Raw genomic sequence first — 20641 nt, forward strand, 5'->3', positions numbered from 1 at the left:
CCTGCGCCCCTCAGCTGTTGGCACCTGGAGGAGCACGTGGGCCCGGCTGCCTGGGGCAGGAAGAGGTCAGCACCCTGCTGCCTGCCTCTCCCTACCATCCCTGGTCCACCGCGGGTCCCAGGAGCGGTCGCCCCTCCATTCCATTCCCCTCAAACCTTTTCTCAGAGAAGGGTGTGGTGTCTAATGCGTGACCTAAGTGTTTTATTCCCCAGGGCCTAGTACTTCCAGTTGCCCTTGGCTCTCGTTGCAGGAAGAAAGGCAGCTGGATCTCCGGCTCACGGCGTTGGGGCAGCATTGAAATGAGGCGTGGTCGGATGCTTGTGACAGCCCCATGCAAGGCCCATCCTCCCCACGAGGCCCAGGCAAGAGAGAGAACCCTGGACGCAGATCCGACGGCCCTTCCTCCTGCTCCCCACCCTTCCACTCACACGGCCGCCAGACACACGCTGGCGCATACGCACACTTACATACTTGCATATACTCACTCCACATAGACCCACACTCATGCCCACTCACTCACACACACGCACTTGCACACTAACACATGCTCACATTTTCACACTCAGGCACACACACAGCTGCACCCTCAGACACTGTATCTGGAGACCTGTGCAGGGACCTGCATGTTCCAGGCCTTCCTGTGGCGAGGGGGAGACAGAGGGAGCCCTGCTCTCCCCAGTCTGCCCTAGGCTCCACTGGCCCACAGGGGCTGCGGTGACCATGGGGGTCAGAGGTTCTGGGGGCTGCAGCGACCATGGGGGCCAGAGGTCACGGGGGCAGGAGGGACAGGCGGGGCCGGTGGGCAGATCTCCCCAGGCCCAGGAACCGGAACCTCCAAGAAAGCCAGGGCCAGCCGGGGGGACTCGGGGCCCGGGAGCCAGGCCCAGCGTCAGAGGCCCCCTGCTCCAGACAGCGGGCTGTGCCCCTCCTCCTGCACACTCGCCGCAGACACAGGTATTTTTAAACTCATCTCCCTGACCTAAAAAGGCTCTTTTTTGACTGAACACCTAGTCTTCAGGTCCCACATGAGCACTGCCTATAAATAGCCCAGCCTGGGGCTGGGGAGTCGCTGGGGGCCGTGGCCGGGGTCCGGCCCAAGGGGGCCCTGGCGGGGGTTGCACTGGGTGTGTCAAGCGACCGACTTGGCAGAGATGAAACAGGGCCTGGCTGTGGTGAGCCGGCAGCGGTGCCCGCCTCGTGCAGGTGTGGGGGCCCAGTGGCGGGAGAGGGCGGGAGGGCCAGCTGACCGCGAAATCAACAAGTTCGCTCCCTCCAGCGACGGACGGGTGCTCCTTGTGTTGAACCGGGACGATAGAGAGACTAGAACAAATCTGTCTGTCTATAAAGTCCCCCAAACCCCACCCCGTGTTGGGTGTGGACGACCCCAGCTCCACCTTGGCTCGGTGGTCCCCGGGCCCCCTCGGGGCGCCCAGCCTGCTTCTGCCCCCGACGCTGTGGATGGGGCCTTGGCGTTGGTTCCCTTTGACTTTTCACTTTGCTGACGTGGTGGTGAACTGATGGCAAGGACAGCTTCTGTGCTGAGGCGCCTGCCCTGGGCAGCACTGCTCACATCCACTTGGGGGCGCCTGTGCCTGCCTCAGTTTCCCCCTTCTTTCTCGCCCCTGGTACTCACCTTTCCCCGACTCCCCTCCCTTCCTGCCTCCTGTAGCCCCAGCCTCGTGCTGGGGAGGGAGGGGAGCTGGGGCCAGGAATGGGCAGGGAAGGGTCTTGAGGTGGCTCCGTGCCTGCCCCTGGGGACACGCACAGGGGGGGCTTTACCTGGCGCGGGAGTGGGGCGAGAGGCCACAGGGGGTCCCTGTCCTTCTGCCTCCTGTCTGCCCCGAGAGGAGAGTGGTGCATTCCTTGGTGCCACCTGGAGGAGGCGCCCTCCCTGCTCGGTGGCCCCCCGGGTGGATGCAGAGCAGTGATTTTAAAGCTGGTCCGACAGCCCAGGGGCTGGCCGGGAAGTCAATTAGTTGCCTGATCTGAGTGCAGAGGACGCAAATCTCAGTGTGCTCCAGCGGGGAGGGGAATGGTCTTACAAAGCGGCTTTGTGACAGGAATGCACGTGGGCTTGAAGGTGCCCATGGCCGCCCCTACGAGGGTGGGCCAGGACTCAGAGGGCAGCGAACTCCAGCGTGCTCTGGACGTTTGACCAGCCTCGGTCTGTCGGATGTTGACTTCCCAAACTGCTTCCTTACACATGAGGAGGGTGTGAAGGATGCTCCAGGGGCCGCTCGAGAGCTGCCGAGGCCTCGGCTCTGCCTCCAAGTGGCTCCTGGCTCCACTCTGGCAGCCGGCGAGACAGCGCTTGCTGCCTGGTGGAGGCCATGGACAGGCGGAGGGTCTCCCCTCGATCCCCACCCCGGGCCCTCCCCATGGCTACCCTGGAGCCCCCGTGCGCCTGGCTGTCAGGAAGGGGGCCCTTCCCTGAGAGTCTCTGGCCCCGGCGTGGCTGGTGAGGACACGGCACATGGCGGGGCAGTGCCGCCTTCTCCGTCTTGGTGAGCACCGCAGTCCAGGGCAGGTCCAGTTCCTCTGGGCCAGACACTCCAGAAGGAAGAGTTCTTTGCACTTTGTCACTGTTGCTGTTGTGACCCTGTCTCCCAACCTGCTCTGCCCCAGGGCTGGGCCGCAGGCGCTCACGTGGCCGCTGATGTCTGACATCCGTCGTGTCTGACATTAGCGACTCCACTGGGGCCGACCCCAAAGACTGGTTCACAGAGAATCAAAGTGCTTCATCTCTAGAATTTTCAGTGTGTGCATCCTCTTTCTCCTCTGCATGTAGACGGATTTCTTTGAGTCTCCCAGGATCCAGGTGAGGACCGAGTAAGGGGTGTGGGGCGAGCGGCTGTAGAGCAGGAGGATTTCTGAGCTTTAAGGGACCTCTGGGTGCCTCGTGAGGGGATGGAGGCCCGGCGATGCTAAAGGCCTCACCTTGAATCCAAGGCCTGGCTGATGCTGGAGCCACCATGGTCTGCAGGCCCAAGCTCCCTCTGGATGAGGCTGTGGGGTCCATGAAGAAGTCACACGCGGCTAGAATTCTCCGGGGCTTCTCAGAGAGGCCACCAGCACCACTGTCCACGTATGTGGCCCTGTCTTTTCTGTGAACCTCCTCACAGATCATCTGCTCACCCTGAGGCGTGAGGAGTTGATTCCAGGCCGGGAAGCTAGGCGGCCCACCCCTGGCCACGCGGCAGTGAGGGTCCACAAGTCCAGCAACCGCTCCTTCCAGACGCGGCCGCCCCAAGGCCCTGGGAGGAGGGTGTGCTGAGTCTTACCCCTCAGCTCTGGACACACAGCTGCGGTCAGGCCTGGACACAGGCCCCAGATGGCCCTCCCTCTGCAGGGCCTGCCAGCCCTGGGACCTCGACCTCAGGGAAGGGAAAGAGAAGGAATGAAACGTCGCCCAGCCATCCAGTGGAACATTCACACCCTCCGCCTAATTCCACATTTCTAGGCTTCAATTTTCCCAACACTGTCATCCTTTTTTGACCTAAGAATAAAGAGTATCTGAGGTAGGTATCTAAGAATAAAGTTATCCTTTAGAACACTGACCCAGGCCTGGTCCACTGGGGTCGGCTGCCGTGGCTGCCATGGGGCTGCCGAGGGTGGGGAGGACCAGGCTGGGGCCGGCGCTGTCCGCTGGACCGCACAGGACCGGCTGGCACTGCCCACTCTGACGGTGGCCCTCCCGTCCCCTCCATACTCTCTCTGGGGCTCACCCTCCCTCCCAGCCCTCTTTCTGAAGGTGCCTTGGCATGTGTTTTGATTGGCTGCCTGCTGGTGGTCATGAGGTCTGGGGACATGCGGGTCCAGGCTCCGTCCTTCTCCCAACGCCACCACCAGAGGGCGCTCAGACTCCACTCAGGGGAGTTGCTCCTCCCGCCCGGCTGCCCTGAGGTGATGCTGAATCACCAGGAACCCTTACTGCGAGGAGCCGAGGAGGCTGAGGAAGGCAGGCGCCTCCCGAGCGGCAGCTGCACGTCCCCCCAGCCCACCCTCTGCTCCCAGCGCCCGTTACGCCAGGGTCAGCGCTGAGGGGACAGCAGTGGCTCAGCATCCGCTTCTCCCGGGGGCCTCGGAGAATGGCCTGCACCCTCGGGAGGGGCGGCCATAGTCCCTGTTGGTGCCGCAGCCTCCTGCTCCTGCTCGTGTCTCCCCACCCGCCTTGTGGACCGCTGGAGGGCCTGGAAGGCAGAGGTGGGGCCTGCTGCTCTCTCAGCGGGAACCCGAAGCTGGGCGAGCGAGAACGCGCACACAGATGTGGAGGATGGTGGCATCCCCAAGGGAGACAGCCCCAGGAGGACGTCCTGTGTGGGAACCTTTGGGACATGGGGAGCAGGGAGCTGGGCCAAGGCTCCTTTCAGAGCCTGCGAACCCCAGGCTTGGGAAAGATGGCTGTGCCTTCCTATATGTATCACAAAATAAGAATCAGAGCCACTAGCACCACCACCAGCAGTCGTGGGTAAGGGGCAGGTCCGCCTCTGCCTTGGCGTTGCCTGTGGATGCTGACAGTCCTGCTCTGTTGGAAACAGCAGTATCAGATCCTGGGCCCCTCCCATGCCCACTGCTAGCCCAGGCTTCTGCTGCGCGGGGCCCACGAGTGGCCTGCCTGATGGGCGGTCCAGCACTGAGCTAGGGAGGTGGGCACAGTGTGGCTGGAGGGTTTCGGCCGGGATTCTGATGACACAGACCCGTAGGACGACAGACACAGGGACCCTTGGGCAAGGGCTCCTTTCAAAGGCCTTGGGTTTGCCTTGCTGCCTCTACGGTGCAGGGCTCTGCAGGGGTCCTGGAGAAGGGATTTCCCTACTGGGACAGCCTGGCGTACGGCGGGAAGCGTCAGTTTCTCCTGGAAGCAGACACGTGGGCCTGCCCCTGGGGTACAGAGGATTCTGTCCGTCCGGGAACCGAGTTCTGCTATACTGGGGAATTTTTTCCTTGGATTTTTGGCACAATATTTCTTCCAATTTGTCTCCAGTTTTCAGATTTCCTGACCCTCTTATTTAAACCAGTTTCCCGCTTCTGGGAACACAGCTGCCTTCATCCTAGAAACCAAAGTTACCCATTGAAAACGCAGTCATCCCCGCCAGTTTCCACGTCTGCTACTCGAAGGCCCTAGAGCTTGTTCGTAAAGTAAATGTGAGTGACTACTTTCTTCTTAATTTGGTAAATCAAGCTCAGCAAATAAGAGAAAATCAGGGGATCTCCGCATCCAGACTTCCTGTGCCCTCCCTGAGGGGAGATGCTGACAGGGCCGGGAGGACAGACGTGGACGGCCTCCTCTAACTACTTCCCGCCCAGGCTGGTTCCCACCTCACAGGCTGTCCGCTCCAGTTTAGCTCACACCTGATTAAGCGTTAGGGTCTGCCTGTTACAGCACCAGGTGGAGGGGCTGCCAACCGGCTCTTCCTCGGTCTGTTACCTTCCGGAGCCCCTGTGGTTCTCAGTAAGGAGCAGGATGGAGGGCATGACGCTTTGAATTCTAATAGGAAAACCTGCTCTGATGGTGTCCACACCACTAGGTTCCGGCCCGGGCCCCGGCCCCACAGTCGGGCTTGGTTTCTGTGGGAGATCCTAGAGCTGGATTAACAAACGTCTTCTGTAAAGACCCAGAGAGTAAACATTTCAGGCTTTTCCGGCCATGTGGTCCCTGATGCCAGCTACTCAACCCTGCATGGTGAAGTGAAGCCCCCCCGGACAGCACGTGAAGGAGTGAGCGGGGGGCTCCAATGGAATGATATTGATGGGCACTGAATTTCGAATTTCATATAATTTGCACCTGTCATGAAATATTATTCTTCTTTAGATTTTTTTGTTTTCAACCATCTCAAAACGTAAGACCCAATCTCAGTTGTGGGCTGTATAAAAACAGGCCGAGGGCCGGGTTTGTCCCGGGGGCCATGGTTTGTTTGCAGACCCCTGTCCCAGAACACACACCCAGAGGGCGCCCAGGAAAACCAGGGCTCATGGACTGCTCTGCGATTTCTTCCTAAGAAGTCATAGGAAAGCCACGTCCCTGGGCCTCTCCACTCCATCATCAGAGAGTGCAGAACGCTGACGAAGAGCCGGCCCCAGACTCCAGCTCTGGAGCTGGCTCACTGGCAGGCGCTTTGTTGCTTTCTTGCCAAATCTTGCAACCGACTGGAATTCTTTGCATGTTTGTGGAATATTCCCCATGTGGGTGTGATGCTGACAGCAAAGAGACGCAACCAGGAGAGGACAAGGCTGCCTGCCCCCAGTGCTGGGAGCTCGGTCAGATGTATGAGTCATGTGCTTTGTGGCACAAGCAAAACTTCCTACAGCCCGACCAGACCCACCCATTGAGGGATTCGAAGTCTTGGCTCTCAATGAGATTTATTCTTTCACACTTTCAGCACAGCCTCAATGGAAGAAAACGAGAGTCGCAGATGACAGGATGGGACAGGAATTCTGCCAAAGAACAGACATCGCAGAAAGTCTCTGTAACTTCTTTAATTCTTCAAACAATAGAGCACAGAGATAACAGTTTCAAGTACATTCTGATACGCGTTTTTGACAGGAGGGGATACGCATTTCCTCATGAGGGACGGCGGCCGCAACGCCATGGCACACTTTGCACAGACCCTCAACACTGCTGACCCCGAAGATGGAGAGGTGGGCGCCTCGTGCGGTGGGAGTGGGCTGCACCTTCTCGATGCCCTGTGCTTAATTTCTCTACGAGGTGGCTTCCTTTCGTTGCCCGTGAAAAAGAGAATTCTCAATACAGAGCTGGGAAAGGATCCTAAAAGGACCCTGGAAGGCAGCAGGGCAAGGTTGCCGCCACCATGCCGGGCCAGGAGGGGGTGCTGCCCGGGCCGCTGCCTGAGCATGGGTGCTAGGACTCTGCCACTGGCATGGGACCTTCTGGCCAGGCCAGTGCCCGACTCCTCTCTTGGACCAATCGGGCTGCACCACTAATAGTCAGGCGGGTCAACCCAGCCAGAGCTCTTGGCATACCCGGGGCTTCTGGTTTGCTCTCGACTGGCTTAACACGAGACCTGAACAAAAACTGCCACACTGCCCAGGGACTGTAGACCTTGAGCCTGCTAACACCTAGAAGACCCAGGACAAGTCTTTACAGAGCAAACCAAGCACCACTCCTGCCCAGAGGGCCTGCCGTGGAGGCCTGCAGAGCGCAAGCTCCAGCGTGCGCGCCGGACCGTCCTCAGTGCCACCCATCCGCTCGTGGCCTCCTGGAAACGCCACGCCGCACCAGACCCTCAGCACAGCAGCCCCCAGGAGCCACAGGCCCAACCTCAGCAGCAACTTCTCACCCTGCGCCCAGGTGGCCGGAGGCCTGCCTGGAGGCGTCAAGTTCAGCTCTGCTACCCTGAACCTGGACCACCTCCAGACAGGCTGCATCTGCCACGGGGCCCCAAGCCCACACAGCCCAGCGCGGCAGAGCCCAGCTGGCTAAGACACTCAGGCCCAAAGCACGGAGCATGGCAGGAGCCTTCCAGAAGCCACAGCGCTTGGGGTGATGGCCGAAGGCAGAGCTCCCTCGGCTGAGTTGACAACACAGCAGGGAGGACTTCTCCCCCAGACCCCGCTGACATAGGGTGCCGACCCTGGGGTGCCCACTAGAGGAGAGCTGTACCCTCGGAACACAAGTCCATGCTGAACAACCATGCAGACAGACAACGTGGACTTGGGGACACCTGGCAGCCTGTGACAAGGGGAGGGAGGTCAGGGGACACTGTGCACACAGCAGTGGGCCTGCTGCAGACGCTGGGGGCTCAGTGAAGAGCAGCTGGCCTCTCCTTGGGGACCCTGCTGCAAAGGGCACCCCAGGACTTCAGAAAGCAGCTAGGGACCTCCTCCCTGCAAGGCCAGGGGACGCAGCACCCCAACCTGCGGCAGCCTAGCAGAGGGCCCGAGGTGCGCCAACAAGTACGCGGAGCCCTAGGAGCAGGTTCTGGGTGACTGCCCTGGGCCCCCTCCTCCAGGCGCACAGGTTAGGCTGTGCTGGTTACGGGTGGGGGTGGGGCAGACCGGCCCCCAGCATAGCATCCCCAACCTTTGGGGTGTGGACAGACTTCCGCACAACAAATACAAACAGAGCTGAGGTTTCTCCAGAGATGACGATTAACAAGCAGATCTGGTTACCTGCTTCAGGTGATCTGAATTCACAGTATAAGCAACACATCTCAATACAATACTGGGAACTCCTGTGGGCACCAGGTTTCCCAAACAAAGAAACCAAAAAAGAAAAGAAAAAGGCCTGCAACAGGAATTCTTAGTCATTATATACTAACCAGTCTGTGCGTGGCACATTTTATTTCTATAAAACTATTACAAAATATTCAAAAATACATTTTAGTAAATTTACAGCAGTTATTTCTCAATGTATTAATGCAAAAACATCCTTTGTTTTTCTCTGTACAAACTACGGGCTCCATCCTTGTGGGCTCATCACTGTGTGCGCTTTTAAAAAATATTATTTTCTAATAAATTCTTTGACGTTAAAAATAACAAGAGTTCTTCCAGTTTGTCCAAAAAAAAAAAAGTGTGTGTGAGTGTGTAACTGTCTTGATTTCCAAGAATGTGGCCAAAATGGTGATGACAAAGCAAATATTAAACCATGAAGACAATACAGGAGACGGCTGTTACATTGGAAACTAGTTAAATTAAAATAATATATTTTCATATTTTACACTATTTCAAAAATGAAATGTCATTCAGTTAAGTATTGATCTCTCAAAAAATCTAATTTACAATTCTGTGTATAAAAATATAATTTGTGGACCCCCACGAAGCACATTTTTAGTTTACACTTGCTGAAAAGCAGGAGCGTTGCAAAGGAGGAATGGAGAGAACAGAATTTTGCTTTCTGAACGTCAGGACGAGGGACACGTAGAAAAATAGACTCTGAGGAGGTCGCTTGGCCGCACAAAATAATCTCCCCCCTGTGAGCACAGTTCACGTGATAATAATAAATTATCCAAGAAACAAACTATTTAAGGCTCTTGAAGGTCCGGTTCATATTATTTAAAACATCTATTCATACCAAACAAATAAATAGCCAGGAGAGGTGAAAAAAAAATAACCAAAATAAAACAATAACCAAAAAATTCAAAAATATATATATAAACTAAACACAGCGACAGAACTTCCCGGGGTCTTCGTTTCCTTAGAGTCTACTTTGGACCGTCCTACTTTATTATTATTATTCTTAATTAATATTATAATTAAAGTCTCATTCCGCGCGCGCTTTGTCCGTGCGTCTTTTGCTGTATCTCGCTGTTGCGCCCCCCGCCCCGCGCCGCCCCGCGCCGCCCCGCCCCCGCCCCGCGCCCTCCGGCCCGGCCTTCAGCTGGACTTGACCGCCATGCCGAGCGGGTGCAGCGCTTCGCTGTCCAACAGCCAGGTGCCGATTTGGTAGAGCAGCTGCGAGTACCAGTGGACACCCGCCGCACCTGGCGCGTCGGCCGCACCTGGCGCTCCCGGCGCGGGTGGAGGGACGCGCCCGCCGCCCCCGCCGTCGCCGTCCCCGCCGCGGTCTGTGCGCGCGGGCGCCAGTGCGGCCAGGAGCGCGTGCGCCAGGCGGAAGGGCGCGAAGGCCCAGTGCGCCCAGCCGTGCTCCTCGATGACCGCGTAGCACGACGCCAGCACCCTGTTGATGAGGATGGTGCCCTGCGCCGTGAGAGGCGCGTACGCGCCCGTGGCCTCCTCGCGCAGCGTCACGCTGTGCACGGCGGCCGGCAGGAGCCGCCGGTCCCCGCCGCGCTCGGCCACCACGTACACGCGCTGGCCCGGGCGCACGCGGCTGGCGAAGAGCGCCCGGCGCCCCGGCGCGCCCCCCGGCGGCGACCCCGCGCTCCACGGCGCCCCTGGCTCCCCCGCGGCCGAGTCGTTGTGCGGCGCGACGAAGAGCAGGTGCGCGGCGGTGAGCAGCAGGCGCTCGCGCGGCTCCCTCGTCTCGATCACGTAGAAGACCTTCTTGGCGCCGTCGTCGCGGTCCAGGAAGGTGAGGAAGTCGCTGTAGAGCAGCCGGCCCTGGTCGTCGGCCGCCAGCACGCGGTCCCCGGGGCGCAGGTCCTTCACCAGCTTGGTGCCGCCCCGCTCCAGGTGCACCGTGGCGGAGCCCGGGAAGCAGCCGCCCGATTTGGCCGCCACCGAGTTCTCTGCGGAGGAGGAGAAGGGACAGGGTGGTGAGTTCCGAGAGGGAGGCACGTGTGGGGAGGGGGGCGCACGCTTGGTGTCCCGCGCGCCCAGATCGGGATGCGCGCGGCTCTGGGGAGAAATTCCTGGCTGGTCCAGCGCTCCCTCCCCCAGCCCCACTGCCTCTGTGACAAAATTTAGAAGCAGACACATTCCTTAAAGCCCCTCGTAGGACTGCACTGGCGGTGACACAGGTTGGCTGGCGTCTCTGGCAGGAGGCGGGTTACACTCCTTGCCTTCCGCCTTCCTCCCGCCCCATCCCCCGGCTCAGCGCACACCCAGCCTCGCCACGAATTCAGAGGATATTTGCTCTCCACTTGGATTCCTCAGGAAGCGTCCTTGAGCTCACTCGGGCGCCAGGGCGCACCCTCCTTCCCTCCCATCCCCGGCGCGGGGCGCGGCGCCCCCTCGTGCCTTGCACACTAGAGCAGCGGGGACCCCTCGCCCGCCTGCCCCGCCCCGCCCCCGCGCCCAGCCAGGGGCCTTGGTGTCGGCCTGTTGGGGGGCGAGGTGGGGGGGGGGGGTGAAAAATAGCTGTAGTAGTTGTAGCAACTGGACAAACATTCCAGAGAATTGGCCGAGGTGTGAAAATCCGGGGCTTGTGTGGATTTTCTAATTAAAGTCCAATAAAGGGTCCTGCATTGTCATTGTGCTCTCTGCCATAAATGGGAGACACTCTCGGAAGAGGGGACACTTCCATGTCTCCCCCTCCCCTCTCTCGGCCCACTCTCTCTCCAGCTCTCTGGCCGCCCCCTCCCTATTTGCTCAGGTGCACCCCCTCCCCCCTGCGATTCACACGCGGGCTCTCCAGAAGCCGGGCCTCACAAGCACTATTTGCACAGCCAGGCCTCTCTCCCAAGCACTCGAGATGTGTATTTGAATTTTAAATGGCGGGGCCTGCTCGGAGCGCTGGAAGCGGCCGGGTTCTCAAGGCCCCTTGACTACCCGCTTTCTCGAGCCCTCCGTCGCTCTCTGAGGCTCACTGTCCCGAGGACAATAATCGGAGTTGAGGCGGCGCGCAGGGGCCGGGGAGGAGGGGCGGGGAGCGCCCGGTCTTCTTTGCATTCCAATCTCGGGGATCATGCTTTTTGCAAATAGAGATGGCGAGAAAGAATCTTCCTGCTGGAATTACAGAGGGTTTTTAATCTTCTCAATGGTTTCTCCGGCATGAAGTGCGGGCCTGGCCGTTGGAGGCCCGCTGTAGCCCCCCGGAATGCAACCCGGGGCGCAGGCGAGCCCGAGTCGTCGAGTCGCACGACCCTGCCTGACACGCATCGCACCGCGCCCCAGCCCGCGTGCGCGGAATGCCAATGAGCGGCTCTCCGCGCCCCGGGGGTCTGCTCCCCTCTGCAAGATTCTCGGGGCAGGATTACCGCTGCTCATTTGCGAGGAGACCTTTATGGACCCTCGCCCCCACCAGTAGGACCCCCGCGGACAGGGGTGGCCCGGGAGGGGGCCACGCATGGCGAGCGCAGCCGCGCGGTCCGGGGAAAGGCGCGCCCGGGGCCACCCCCCGCGCCCCCATTTCCCGCCGCAGAGCCCCGCGAAGTGGGGGCGCCGCCTTCCCATTTTCCCTGCAGCTCAGACCCTTTCTCAGGCCGTACGCCCGGTCCTTCCCCCCACCCCTTCCACACCTTTCTTTCTGTTGTGACCAGAAGCCACTATTTTTCCTTACCTACCAAGTGTGTCTTGACACTTTAAAAAGTGTTTTCTACTAACATGTGCTATTAAAATACGATTCAGGAGACAGACAGGCAGAACGGGCGAAGGGGGTGGGGAAGACACAGTTCCTCGGAAATTCACTGTGAACTGTTCTGCTAAATGCGCCAACTTATGCTGAGAGCTGGAGAGATCCGCCTGCGGTCTCCAGGTTGGGAGATGTGCGCGTGTGCGCTTGGTGCCTTCCTGGCATAGCTATTCCTCGCCAGCAACAGCATGTGGCGTTGCAGGCCCAGGGAAGTCCGCGTCACCGCTGGGGCTGGGGCTCCAGCTGCAGACTCCCATCGGCTTTCCTGGCCCTGCCCATGGCTCAGGGCAGCCCAGCTGGCTCCTAATAAGGACGATGCTTCTGGGCTTGCGGCCTCCAGATGTTGGAAGTGGTAACTCCCGGGTTTATTACCTCCCACCAGGCCTCTCCCGAAAGGCTTAGCAGAGAGTTGAGTTAGTTTAGAATCCACAGGCGCTCAGCGGGGAGGGGAGGGGACGATGGGCTTACACCCTGGACAGAACCTCCTGTGCTGGGGGGGGGGGGGCGGGTGAGATGGGGGGGTTTATTCTTAAGCTCTAAATGAGACAAGGATCTTGGCCAGACCTGACTACCCTTGCAGGCCTGCAGTCTCTCCCCAGGAGAGTCGACCCCCCCCCATCTTTCTTCCCCGTCATGGCCACCTGCAGTGGGTCTCCGGAAACAGGGTGGGGGGAGGTGCTCAGGATGCCTATGCCCTCTGCATCTGGGCTCAGAGAACGCGGGCCTCTGTGGCCTCAAAGGTAGGGGCAATTCCTGGCTGGGGGACATACCTCGTAGCGCATGGTCTCACAACAGAAACTCGAGTTGTCACCTGATTCCCTCCCTCCCTGCCCGGCATGCCTCTCCTCACTTTTCTCTTTCCCTTCAATCAGGCCGTGGGGCACAGGTGATGTGTCCTGGGCAGATGGGGAGCTGCGAGGGGTGAGGGGCGCTGTCTGCATGGGGTGAGGGCTGTGGAGAGGCTGGCCCGCCGCTGCCTCACCTGCTTTCACGGAGCAGTGGATGTGCGCTTTGGACTCATAGTAGACCCAGTCGAAACCGGCCTCCACCGCCAGGCGCGCCAGCATGCCGTACTTGCTGCGGTCGCGGTCCGACGTGGTGATGTCCACGGCGCGGCCCTCATAGTGCAGCGACTCCTCCGAGTGGTGGCCGTCCTCGTCCCAGCCCTCGGTGACCCGCAGCTTCACTCCTGGCCACTGGTTCATTACGGAGATGGCCAAGGCATTCAGCTTGTCCTTACATCTCTGCAGAGAGAAGGGGGGACCCACAGACGTCAGCAGGCCGGCCCACCCACCGCCCATCCCCGCCCCTGCATCGGCTGCGCTGCCCAGGGCCTGTGGACAGGGGCTATGTCGAGAGGTAGGGAGATGAGGCCAGCTCAGACGAGATGGCATTGAGGTGGCCAGAAGGGGTGCCATCTGCAGGAGGAGCAAGTCCTCTTGGAGATGAGCTGAGGTGAGGCCCTTGCTCCAAGTTCTGAAGTGGCAGAGCCCCTACCGTGGCCTGAGGGGCAGAGGAAATTTCTTTGAAACAAGGAAACTGTGGGTCCCACCAGGGGCATGCTCAGCAGTGCCCGCCCCCCATGCCCTCCACTCCTCAGCCCCTTTCAGTGGCCCCCTTTCTCCCACCTGTGCAAGGCTCCACCCATCTCCCTGGGCAAACTCCCTTGCTAGGGGGCCGGAGAGAGGCCCAGTGTGCAACTTTGCAGAAATAAAGAAAAACACACTGTTCACTGAAAGAATTAAAAGCCTTGCCTTATCTCTGGACCCTCCCTGCTACCCTATGCCTATCTGAGGTGAGCAATAAGCCAAAGGGAGGGCGGGAGGTGGGAAGCCTACAGCCACACTTGGGGAGGGGGAGCCAGAAGTGGAAGGCTAGCAAGTGAGTTACACTTCTCAGTGTGGCCCGGCGACGACAAACATTCTTTATCTGGACGGCCACATTCCTTTTGCCGTGGAACTCTTTTCTCCCGGCCTCTCTGTGGTCTGATTGTGTCTCTTGTTTTCGCTAACCTGTTCCCTTCCCCCTCTTGTTTTCTTGGCCCGGCGCAGAATGGTGTCCGGCAAGTTTGAAGAGCAAACTTAAGAGGTGGAGGCGGAGGGTGGGGGATGGGAGCCCAGAGGCCTGCGCCTGGGAGCCCTCGCCCTGGGGAGTCTCCCTCTTGGAATCGCCCTTGGGGTCCTCCCCCCACCCCGGAAGCCGCCTGTAGGGGTAAAGAAACATTGACTAGGCGGGACACCAACCAGGGCAAAGTGGAACCCCGGGTTGTGGGAGTTCCCTGCATAATTCTGGTTCCATTCAGATAAGGATGCAGGAAAAAACAGGGTTGAGTCAAGTGTGTGTGTTTGGGTGGGTGCTAAGTTTATACTGATGCTGATGGGTTGTGGGATTTGAAAGAGGGGAAGCGGGGACAAAATCATGACGGGAGCGGCAGACCCCGGGGAGTGGGCGACAGTTTCAGGCTGACTGCTGCAGAGGGCAGGGCAGGTCTCCGGAGCCCCGGGATGGAAAGATGGCGACCCATCGAGGAGCACCCTGACCATCGTGCGGAGCAACCCTTCCTAGAGGGCGGGGGAGGAGGGGGCTCTTGCAAGAACTGCGGCCGCGTTTTAAGGGACGTGACAGCTTGCGCAACAGGAAAAGTCTTGTGTATTTGGCAGCAATAAAAACCAGTAACATGGTTGTAGGGTTAAACATACAACAAATGTGGGGGGGGGGCATAGAGCGAGGGGGCGGCCCTGGTAACAGATCAGCTCTTGCAGGTTGCTAGGCCTGCCAGCAGTTTTCTTAAAGAAAAAAAGTCGGAAGGGCAGAGTTTGAGTGAGGTCATCTTGAGAACCGAACGCGTTTTACATGAAAATCAATCAGTAAACCAGGGTCAGTTTAGAGCCGGGATGTGGAGCCGGCTGCGCAGGCGCACACCGCCGACAAGCACACGCACACACCCCGCATCCTGAGCCCCCATCCCACCCTGGCTTCCTCCTCTTGGGGGGCAGATGACGCTTTCAACAGCTTCCCAACGGTCAGCTGGCGAGGGGGAGGGCACGATGGGGAGGACGCGCACCAGCTCCCAGCGCCCGAGCTGCGCCACTTGGGCAAGAGCTGGAGGACCCCCGGCGAGGAGCCCGTGGCCGAGCCAGGCCCGAGCGGGCGCCCCGTGCCCCACGCGCCCTCCTCGGCGCCTCCAGGCGCGGCGCGGCCTCGGCCCGTGGCTGCAGGACGCTCTGCGCCCCGGCCCGGCCGGATCGACGCAGGCAAAGCCGGGACCCCAGGCCGGTCGTCACTTCACTGGGTCGTGTGCCGCGGATCAAGCCCAGCTCTGTGCAGCCACCGTGAAGCCCCGCGGGGCCGCCAGGCGGGCTTTGTGTCGGCCGAGGCCAGGTTGTTCCCCACGCCTGAGCTCCCGCCACCTCCCCAGTCTGCGCAGCGCTTCTCGCCCAGAAGCCCGGGCAGGGACTGTCACCGCCAACGGCCCACGGGCTTCCCCGGTGCGGGGGAGGGGTGTCCCAACTTCAAAAGAGACCCCCGGTGCCTAGACACACCTCTCTCCGCCCCCTCCTCGCCCCCTCCGGGAAGCCAGACGCCTCCCATGAAAACAGGAAAGCCCTCCTGAACCCACACCTGAGCGCCGTTCCCAGGGCCGCCACGCACACAGACATCTACCCAACGTGGCGTCCCAGGCGGGTCCCCGCGGCAGCCCTGCGCCGCCCCTCGCGGCCTCCTGCCCCCGCAGAGCCCCCGGCCCCCGCGGCCTGCGGGGAGAGGTGCTGTCTGCGCTTCCCCCTCTCCGAGTTAATATTAACCAGGAGCTCCTGCGTTCCAGAACTGCTCTGAAAGTTCCACTGGGGACGATCTTGCCATGGTTGAGGGACTTGGGCGGCAGTCACATTAGAGAGACAGAGAGACAGAGAGACGCGGAGGGACGGCCGAGACAGGGCAGGAGGGACACGCACCTGAGAACAGGGTCTAGGTGGCTATCTTAAAGGAGGGGCCAGCGGTGGGTGAGCAGGTCCCCCGGAGCCCTAACCTCCTCTGGCCTGGGAGGCGTGCCGGCTTCACCCCTTCACCCCGCCCGGCCCCTCGCGCCCGGGTCCTCCGCCTCCCCCATCCCTCCCCTCCTTCAACTCTTAGAACCAGAGGAGAAGGAAGGACAGGGAAGGGACGAACTCAGAGGCACCTTCCAGTCCGCCCCCAGCCATCCATGCATTTAGGGGACATTTGTGGGGTCCGTGATACAGTTCTGGCCTGACTCTCCCCACCCCACCCGCACGTTGGCTGCCCCTCCCCCGTCCTTTTGTGTTGGGAACGGGAATAGCCAGTGCTCAAGGAAAAAAAGTATTTGTTTTCGTTTCGTTCGTCTGAGGGAAGTTGACAGAGGGTCAGAAGTTCAAATGCTGCCCGCTCTCCCGGCGGCGGGAGGGCTGGGCGCGGGGCTTCGGGCCGTGGGTCCCGCAGGGCCGCCGGAAGAGGGACCCGGCTGGGGGCTCCGGCTGGGGCGCCGGGGCCAAGGGGACGGGGAGGCGGCAGAGCCTGCGCTGCGCCCCCGTTCTGGAACCGGCCTCCGCTCCCGCCGGCCCCCGCCCGCTCCGCCGGGGCCATCCCGGCCGTCGGAGCCCGGCCATTAGCTCTGGCCGAGCCCGCGCTCGGGCGCGTGGAGGGCGGCCGGGCGGCCGCAGCCCAGCCCCCGCGCGCTGAAACCCTAGCCGCGGGATCGATAGCCCCGGAGTAAGCGGAGCCCGAATGCGTCTGCTTGGGCGCGCGGCTGGGCAGCAGGGCGGCGAGGCCCGGACCTCTCCGGCGTGGGCCCGCGCAGCCCAGGGCGGACGGTGAACCCTGCGGCTCGGAACCTCTGGTGTCCCCGCCCTCGCCGCTTTCTCTAGCGTCGCCTCCCCGCTCCCGGGTCCCGAGGGACCCTGGGAAGACCACTTCCCTCCCGCGGGGAGCGAGGGTGACCAGGGGGTCCGAGCCCCGGCCGGCGCACGCACCGGGCGCCCCGCGGCCTGCGCACAGCTAATGCGCTGCTCTCGGGCACAGGCGCGCGCGTCCACACTCGCGATCCAGATTTAAGGTGGTCGGAGCAGATGAGAGAGAAGGAGGGATGGAGTCCCTCTCCTCCGCTCCCTCTTCTTCCCTTTCCGTCAGCTCGAGCCGGCCACGCCGGCTGCCCCTCTCCTGTCGCAGCTCCGCAGCAAGGCCGGGAATCGGGCTGGGAAGCCCAGCGGCCTGGAGGTGGCTCCGCTCTGCCTCCCGCCCCCACCCTCCCCTGCACTTGCGCCCCACCAGCGCCGCTCCGACAGCTGCGGTGCGCTCCTAGCCCTAAAGGTAGGACTTGAATATTTTAATAGGGCAATAAAAAGGATGTTGACCTATATTTGCCAGGAAATCCATTTCTAGCTTCAGTTATACGTGCGTGGAGTTTCAGAAAGTCTGCCATTGGCGGGGAGACCTGCAGCCAGAAGTCTCAAGCGGAGGTGAGGAGGGAGAGAGGATGCTTGTTTTGCTTTGGTGCCCCTTCCAGCCCCCTCCCGCTGATATTTAGTCGCTCCTAATTCCTATGCAAGCAGGTTGGAAACTAGCGTGATGCAATGCCAATAAGTTCTAAGTCCCTCCCCTCAGGTACCGCGGACTGGGAGAATGAAAGAGCATCCTTAAAGAAATATCAATACATTCACACTCTGATGGGCACAATTGCCCCCGACGGATGGCAGTGGAGCTCTCTGATCCCATCAGGGACCAGGTAGCTGCCTCTGGAGCCCCTGCCTTTTGTCAGATCTGCCTCCTGGCTTTCCCCATTCAGAGTCTGTGGTGGGGGGCAGTGGGGTGGGGGTAGTCGTGGGAAAGAAGACCACAGAGGAGACCCGGACGTGTGAGGCCACATTGTACAGTGACCTGGAAGCCACTTTGTGTTTGGGGGGGATCCTTGCCCCCTCCCTTCATTTCTGCTCCCAACTTGGGAAGGACAGATGCCCCCAAAGTGGAGGTCCCCTCCAGGGATGAGCCAGAGCTGAGGCAGGATGGGAAGGCCGTCCCAGCAGGACTGATTAAATCAGGGCCATCTATGGACTGTCTCCGACCTTCCTCCCCCGCCCCCACCCTAAACTTCTCCAGCTGGACCCTTCCCTCCATGCCCTCCAGGAAGAGGAAGGCAGGTAGGGAGCCAGGTGGGTGGGGAAGGAGAGAGTGAGGTGGCCTTCTATCTGCCTAAGGAGCAAATAGACTAAGTCTGGAACTGCTTGGTTACACGTAACCCCCTGAAAGCAACACATTCCACGCCCGGCGCTGGGTTTCTACCTGAGTCATCAGCCGGTCCGCTCCGGTATTTTCTTCATCCTTAAATATGATGTCGGGGTTGTAATTGGGGGTGAGTTCCTTAAATCGCTCGGAGTTTCTTGAGATCTTCCCTTCGTATCTTCCACTGGCCCCTAGGGTCTTCTCGGCCACGTTGGGGATAAACTGCTTGTAGGCTAAAGGGGTCAGCTTTTTGGGGTGCCGCCTCTTCCCAAATCCCCTGCCGGGTCCGCACGCCAGCCCTGAGCACATCAGCAGTGAGGAGACCAGAACCACCAGCAGACATCTCGCCAGCAGCAGCATCTCGTCCATGGAGCCCAATGACTTCAAAGCTGTCCCTGTGCGGGTCTGTGTGTGCGTGTGCCTGTGCGCTCTGGCTCCGCTCTCCCTTGCTCGCTCCGGCTCGCTGCTGGCTCCCTCGCTCTCTGCCTCGCTCTTTCTCTTCCTATATAACCTTGCCCGCCGCTGCTGCGGGGGACTCGCCACTGATCCCCACCCAGACGCGGGCTGGAACGGCTGGCTGCTGGTCGCTGATAACGGAACACATCGGAGTTGGGGCGCGAGACAGCAATCAAAAGACAAAAAGAGTCTGATTTTAAATGGTAGCAAGCCTTGAAAGCTTGTGCGAGAGGCTGCCGTCAGTGCTATATTATAGCTGGCAGGGGCGCATCTGATTGGCCAAAGCAGCACAAGCTTGTCTTCTGATGTTTAACCCTAAAAAAGACTAAAATTTTTTTTTCTGTTTCTGCTGTTGCTTTATTTTCACCTGAAGGCTTCAAGTTAAAAAAAAAAATCTTTCCTGAGACGGAGGTGGGCGGGAGGGCGGAGGCGCGCTCCTTAGGATAACATCAGTTCCTCTTGCTTTGTGCACACATCTCTGCGTTCCCCCTTCACTTTCTCCAGAATGGTAGGTGCTTCAGTTAAAACCAACTTAAGTTTTTAAAGGACCGTCTAGACCACCCCCCCCAGCTTCAACCATCAAACAAATATTCTTTCAAATTTTTGAGAAGCATAGCTGCCCAGGTCTTATTTAAATATTTTTTCAGAGACTTTATCGTGCAGACCAGGTTTCCCTACATTTTAAAGACAGAGGGTCTTCAGCTCCTCCTGAATATTCAACGTCCTCGAGCGAGCGAGCGTCGGTAGTTCCGACTGACCACATCTTAAAGCATTGCTGTTTGAAGTGGTTTAAGTGCCTTAGAAAAACTTAGGAATACTGCTGCTTTACTGGTGTTTCAATTAATGCATTATTTCTCGCCCTCTGAAAATGGGATGGAGGCGTGCTCAGGGGCTGGCACAGAGTGAACTGAGGCACCGTGCGGCTGGCTAGGCCAAGTGGTCAGGGTGCTGTGCCCCAGCTCGAGCAGGGAGCTGGTGCTGGTGCCTGCCTGGTCGGCGGAGGCCCCTTGTGCCTGGGGGCAGTGGGGAGTGGGCAAGGCTGTGCACACACCACCCCCACCATCAATCGATTGGAGCAAAGTGCAGGCCAGGGATGAGCTGAATGTGGCATTCAGGCTCCTTCCACGTCCTGCCGAGCTGGCTTTCCGTGGAGCTCTGCAAGGCCATCCTCAGGGTCCCCGGGGCTACAGCCGGGGCACAGATGGGGCAGGGGCCTGGAGGAGCAGGGTCCTGGTCAAAGAGAGGCATGCAGAGGAGGACACAGCATTCAGAGCCGGCAGTCCTGGGTCTTCAATCCCTGCACTTCTTTCAGGAAGAAAAACAACTCAAAAAATCCTATTTAAACCAGAAAAATAAAATCTGAAATTCCCCTTGTTTGCAGAACATGCCGTCTCTCTTCTTGTCCCTCTGCACGGCAGTCATACACAATAATTGCTCTGGAATAAGGCAAGAGAGTGAGGGTTCTTTGCGTGGAATGGAAATGCTGCCCTGGGAAAGAGTCAGCCCCTGGAGCGTCCGTCCTCTGTGAAGTTAAGCTCTCTCCCTTGACCCCAGCCCAGGTGGGTGGAGCGGGAGAGGCCAGGTCTGGAGGCTTGGCCCCCAAAACAAGGGGTGTTTCCGGCAGTCCAGGAAAGCCCCTGTGCAGGTAAACTTTTTGGGGGTGGGTAATGGAAGGGGACATTTTAAGAGCCAGGTAGCGTGGGCCTTGAGGAGGCTGAGCATTATCAAGGTTCAGCCAGTCTGAGGTCCTTTGGAGGTTGACCCAAGCTTCCCCACTCGTCTCTCTTGCTTTTTCTATCCTATGGTGGGAAGCATGAATGTGGGAAGAACGCCCACCACTGGGAAAGGTGAGAAAGCAGTACCCAGCTTTATCAAGGCCTGCTGGGCGCAGGAGGGTCTCGGCTCAGCTGATAAAGTGGTCTGACTCATTGTCCAGGCTGTGCATTCTGTGGTCTGCGTGCTCCCCGTGAAAACAGACACAGAGAGGATACACCCAGGAGGGGTGGCCTCCTTGGAGTGTTT

General features: G+C 59.7%; 1 protein-coding gene across 1 annotated transcript; it reads right to left on the reverse strand.

The window, feature by feature from the left end:
• Positions 1–6368: 6368 nt before the first annotated feature.
• On the reverse strand, positions 6369–18828 carry SHH (sonic hedgehog signaling molecule). The gene is made up of 3 exons (XM_014828901.3): positions 18224–18828; positions 12915–13176; positions 6369–10148 (listed from the first exon to the last, which is right to left on the reverse strand). The coding sequence occupies exons 1-3, from the start codon at positions 18530–18532 to the stop codon at positions 9334–9336; spliced, it is 1386 nt and encodes a 461-aa protein (XP_014684387.3). The 5' UTR covers positions 18533–18828; the 3' UTR covers positions 6369–9333.
• Positions 18829–20641: the final 1813 nt, after the last annotated feature.

Source organism: Equus asinus, chromosome 1, assembly GCF_041296235.1.
Source record: "Equus asinus isolate D_3611 breed Donkey chromosome 1, EquAss-T2T_v2, whole genome shotgun sequence".
NCBI classification, from domain to species: domain Eukaryota; kingdom Metazoa; phylum Chordata; class Mammalia; order Perissodactyla; family Equidae; genus Equus; species Equus asinus.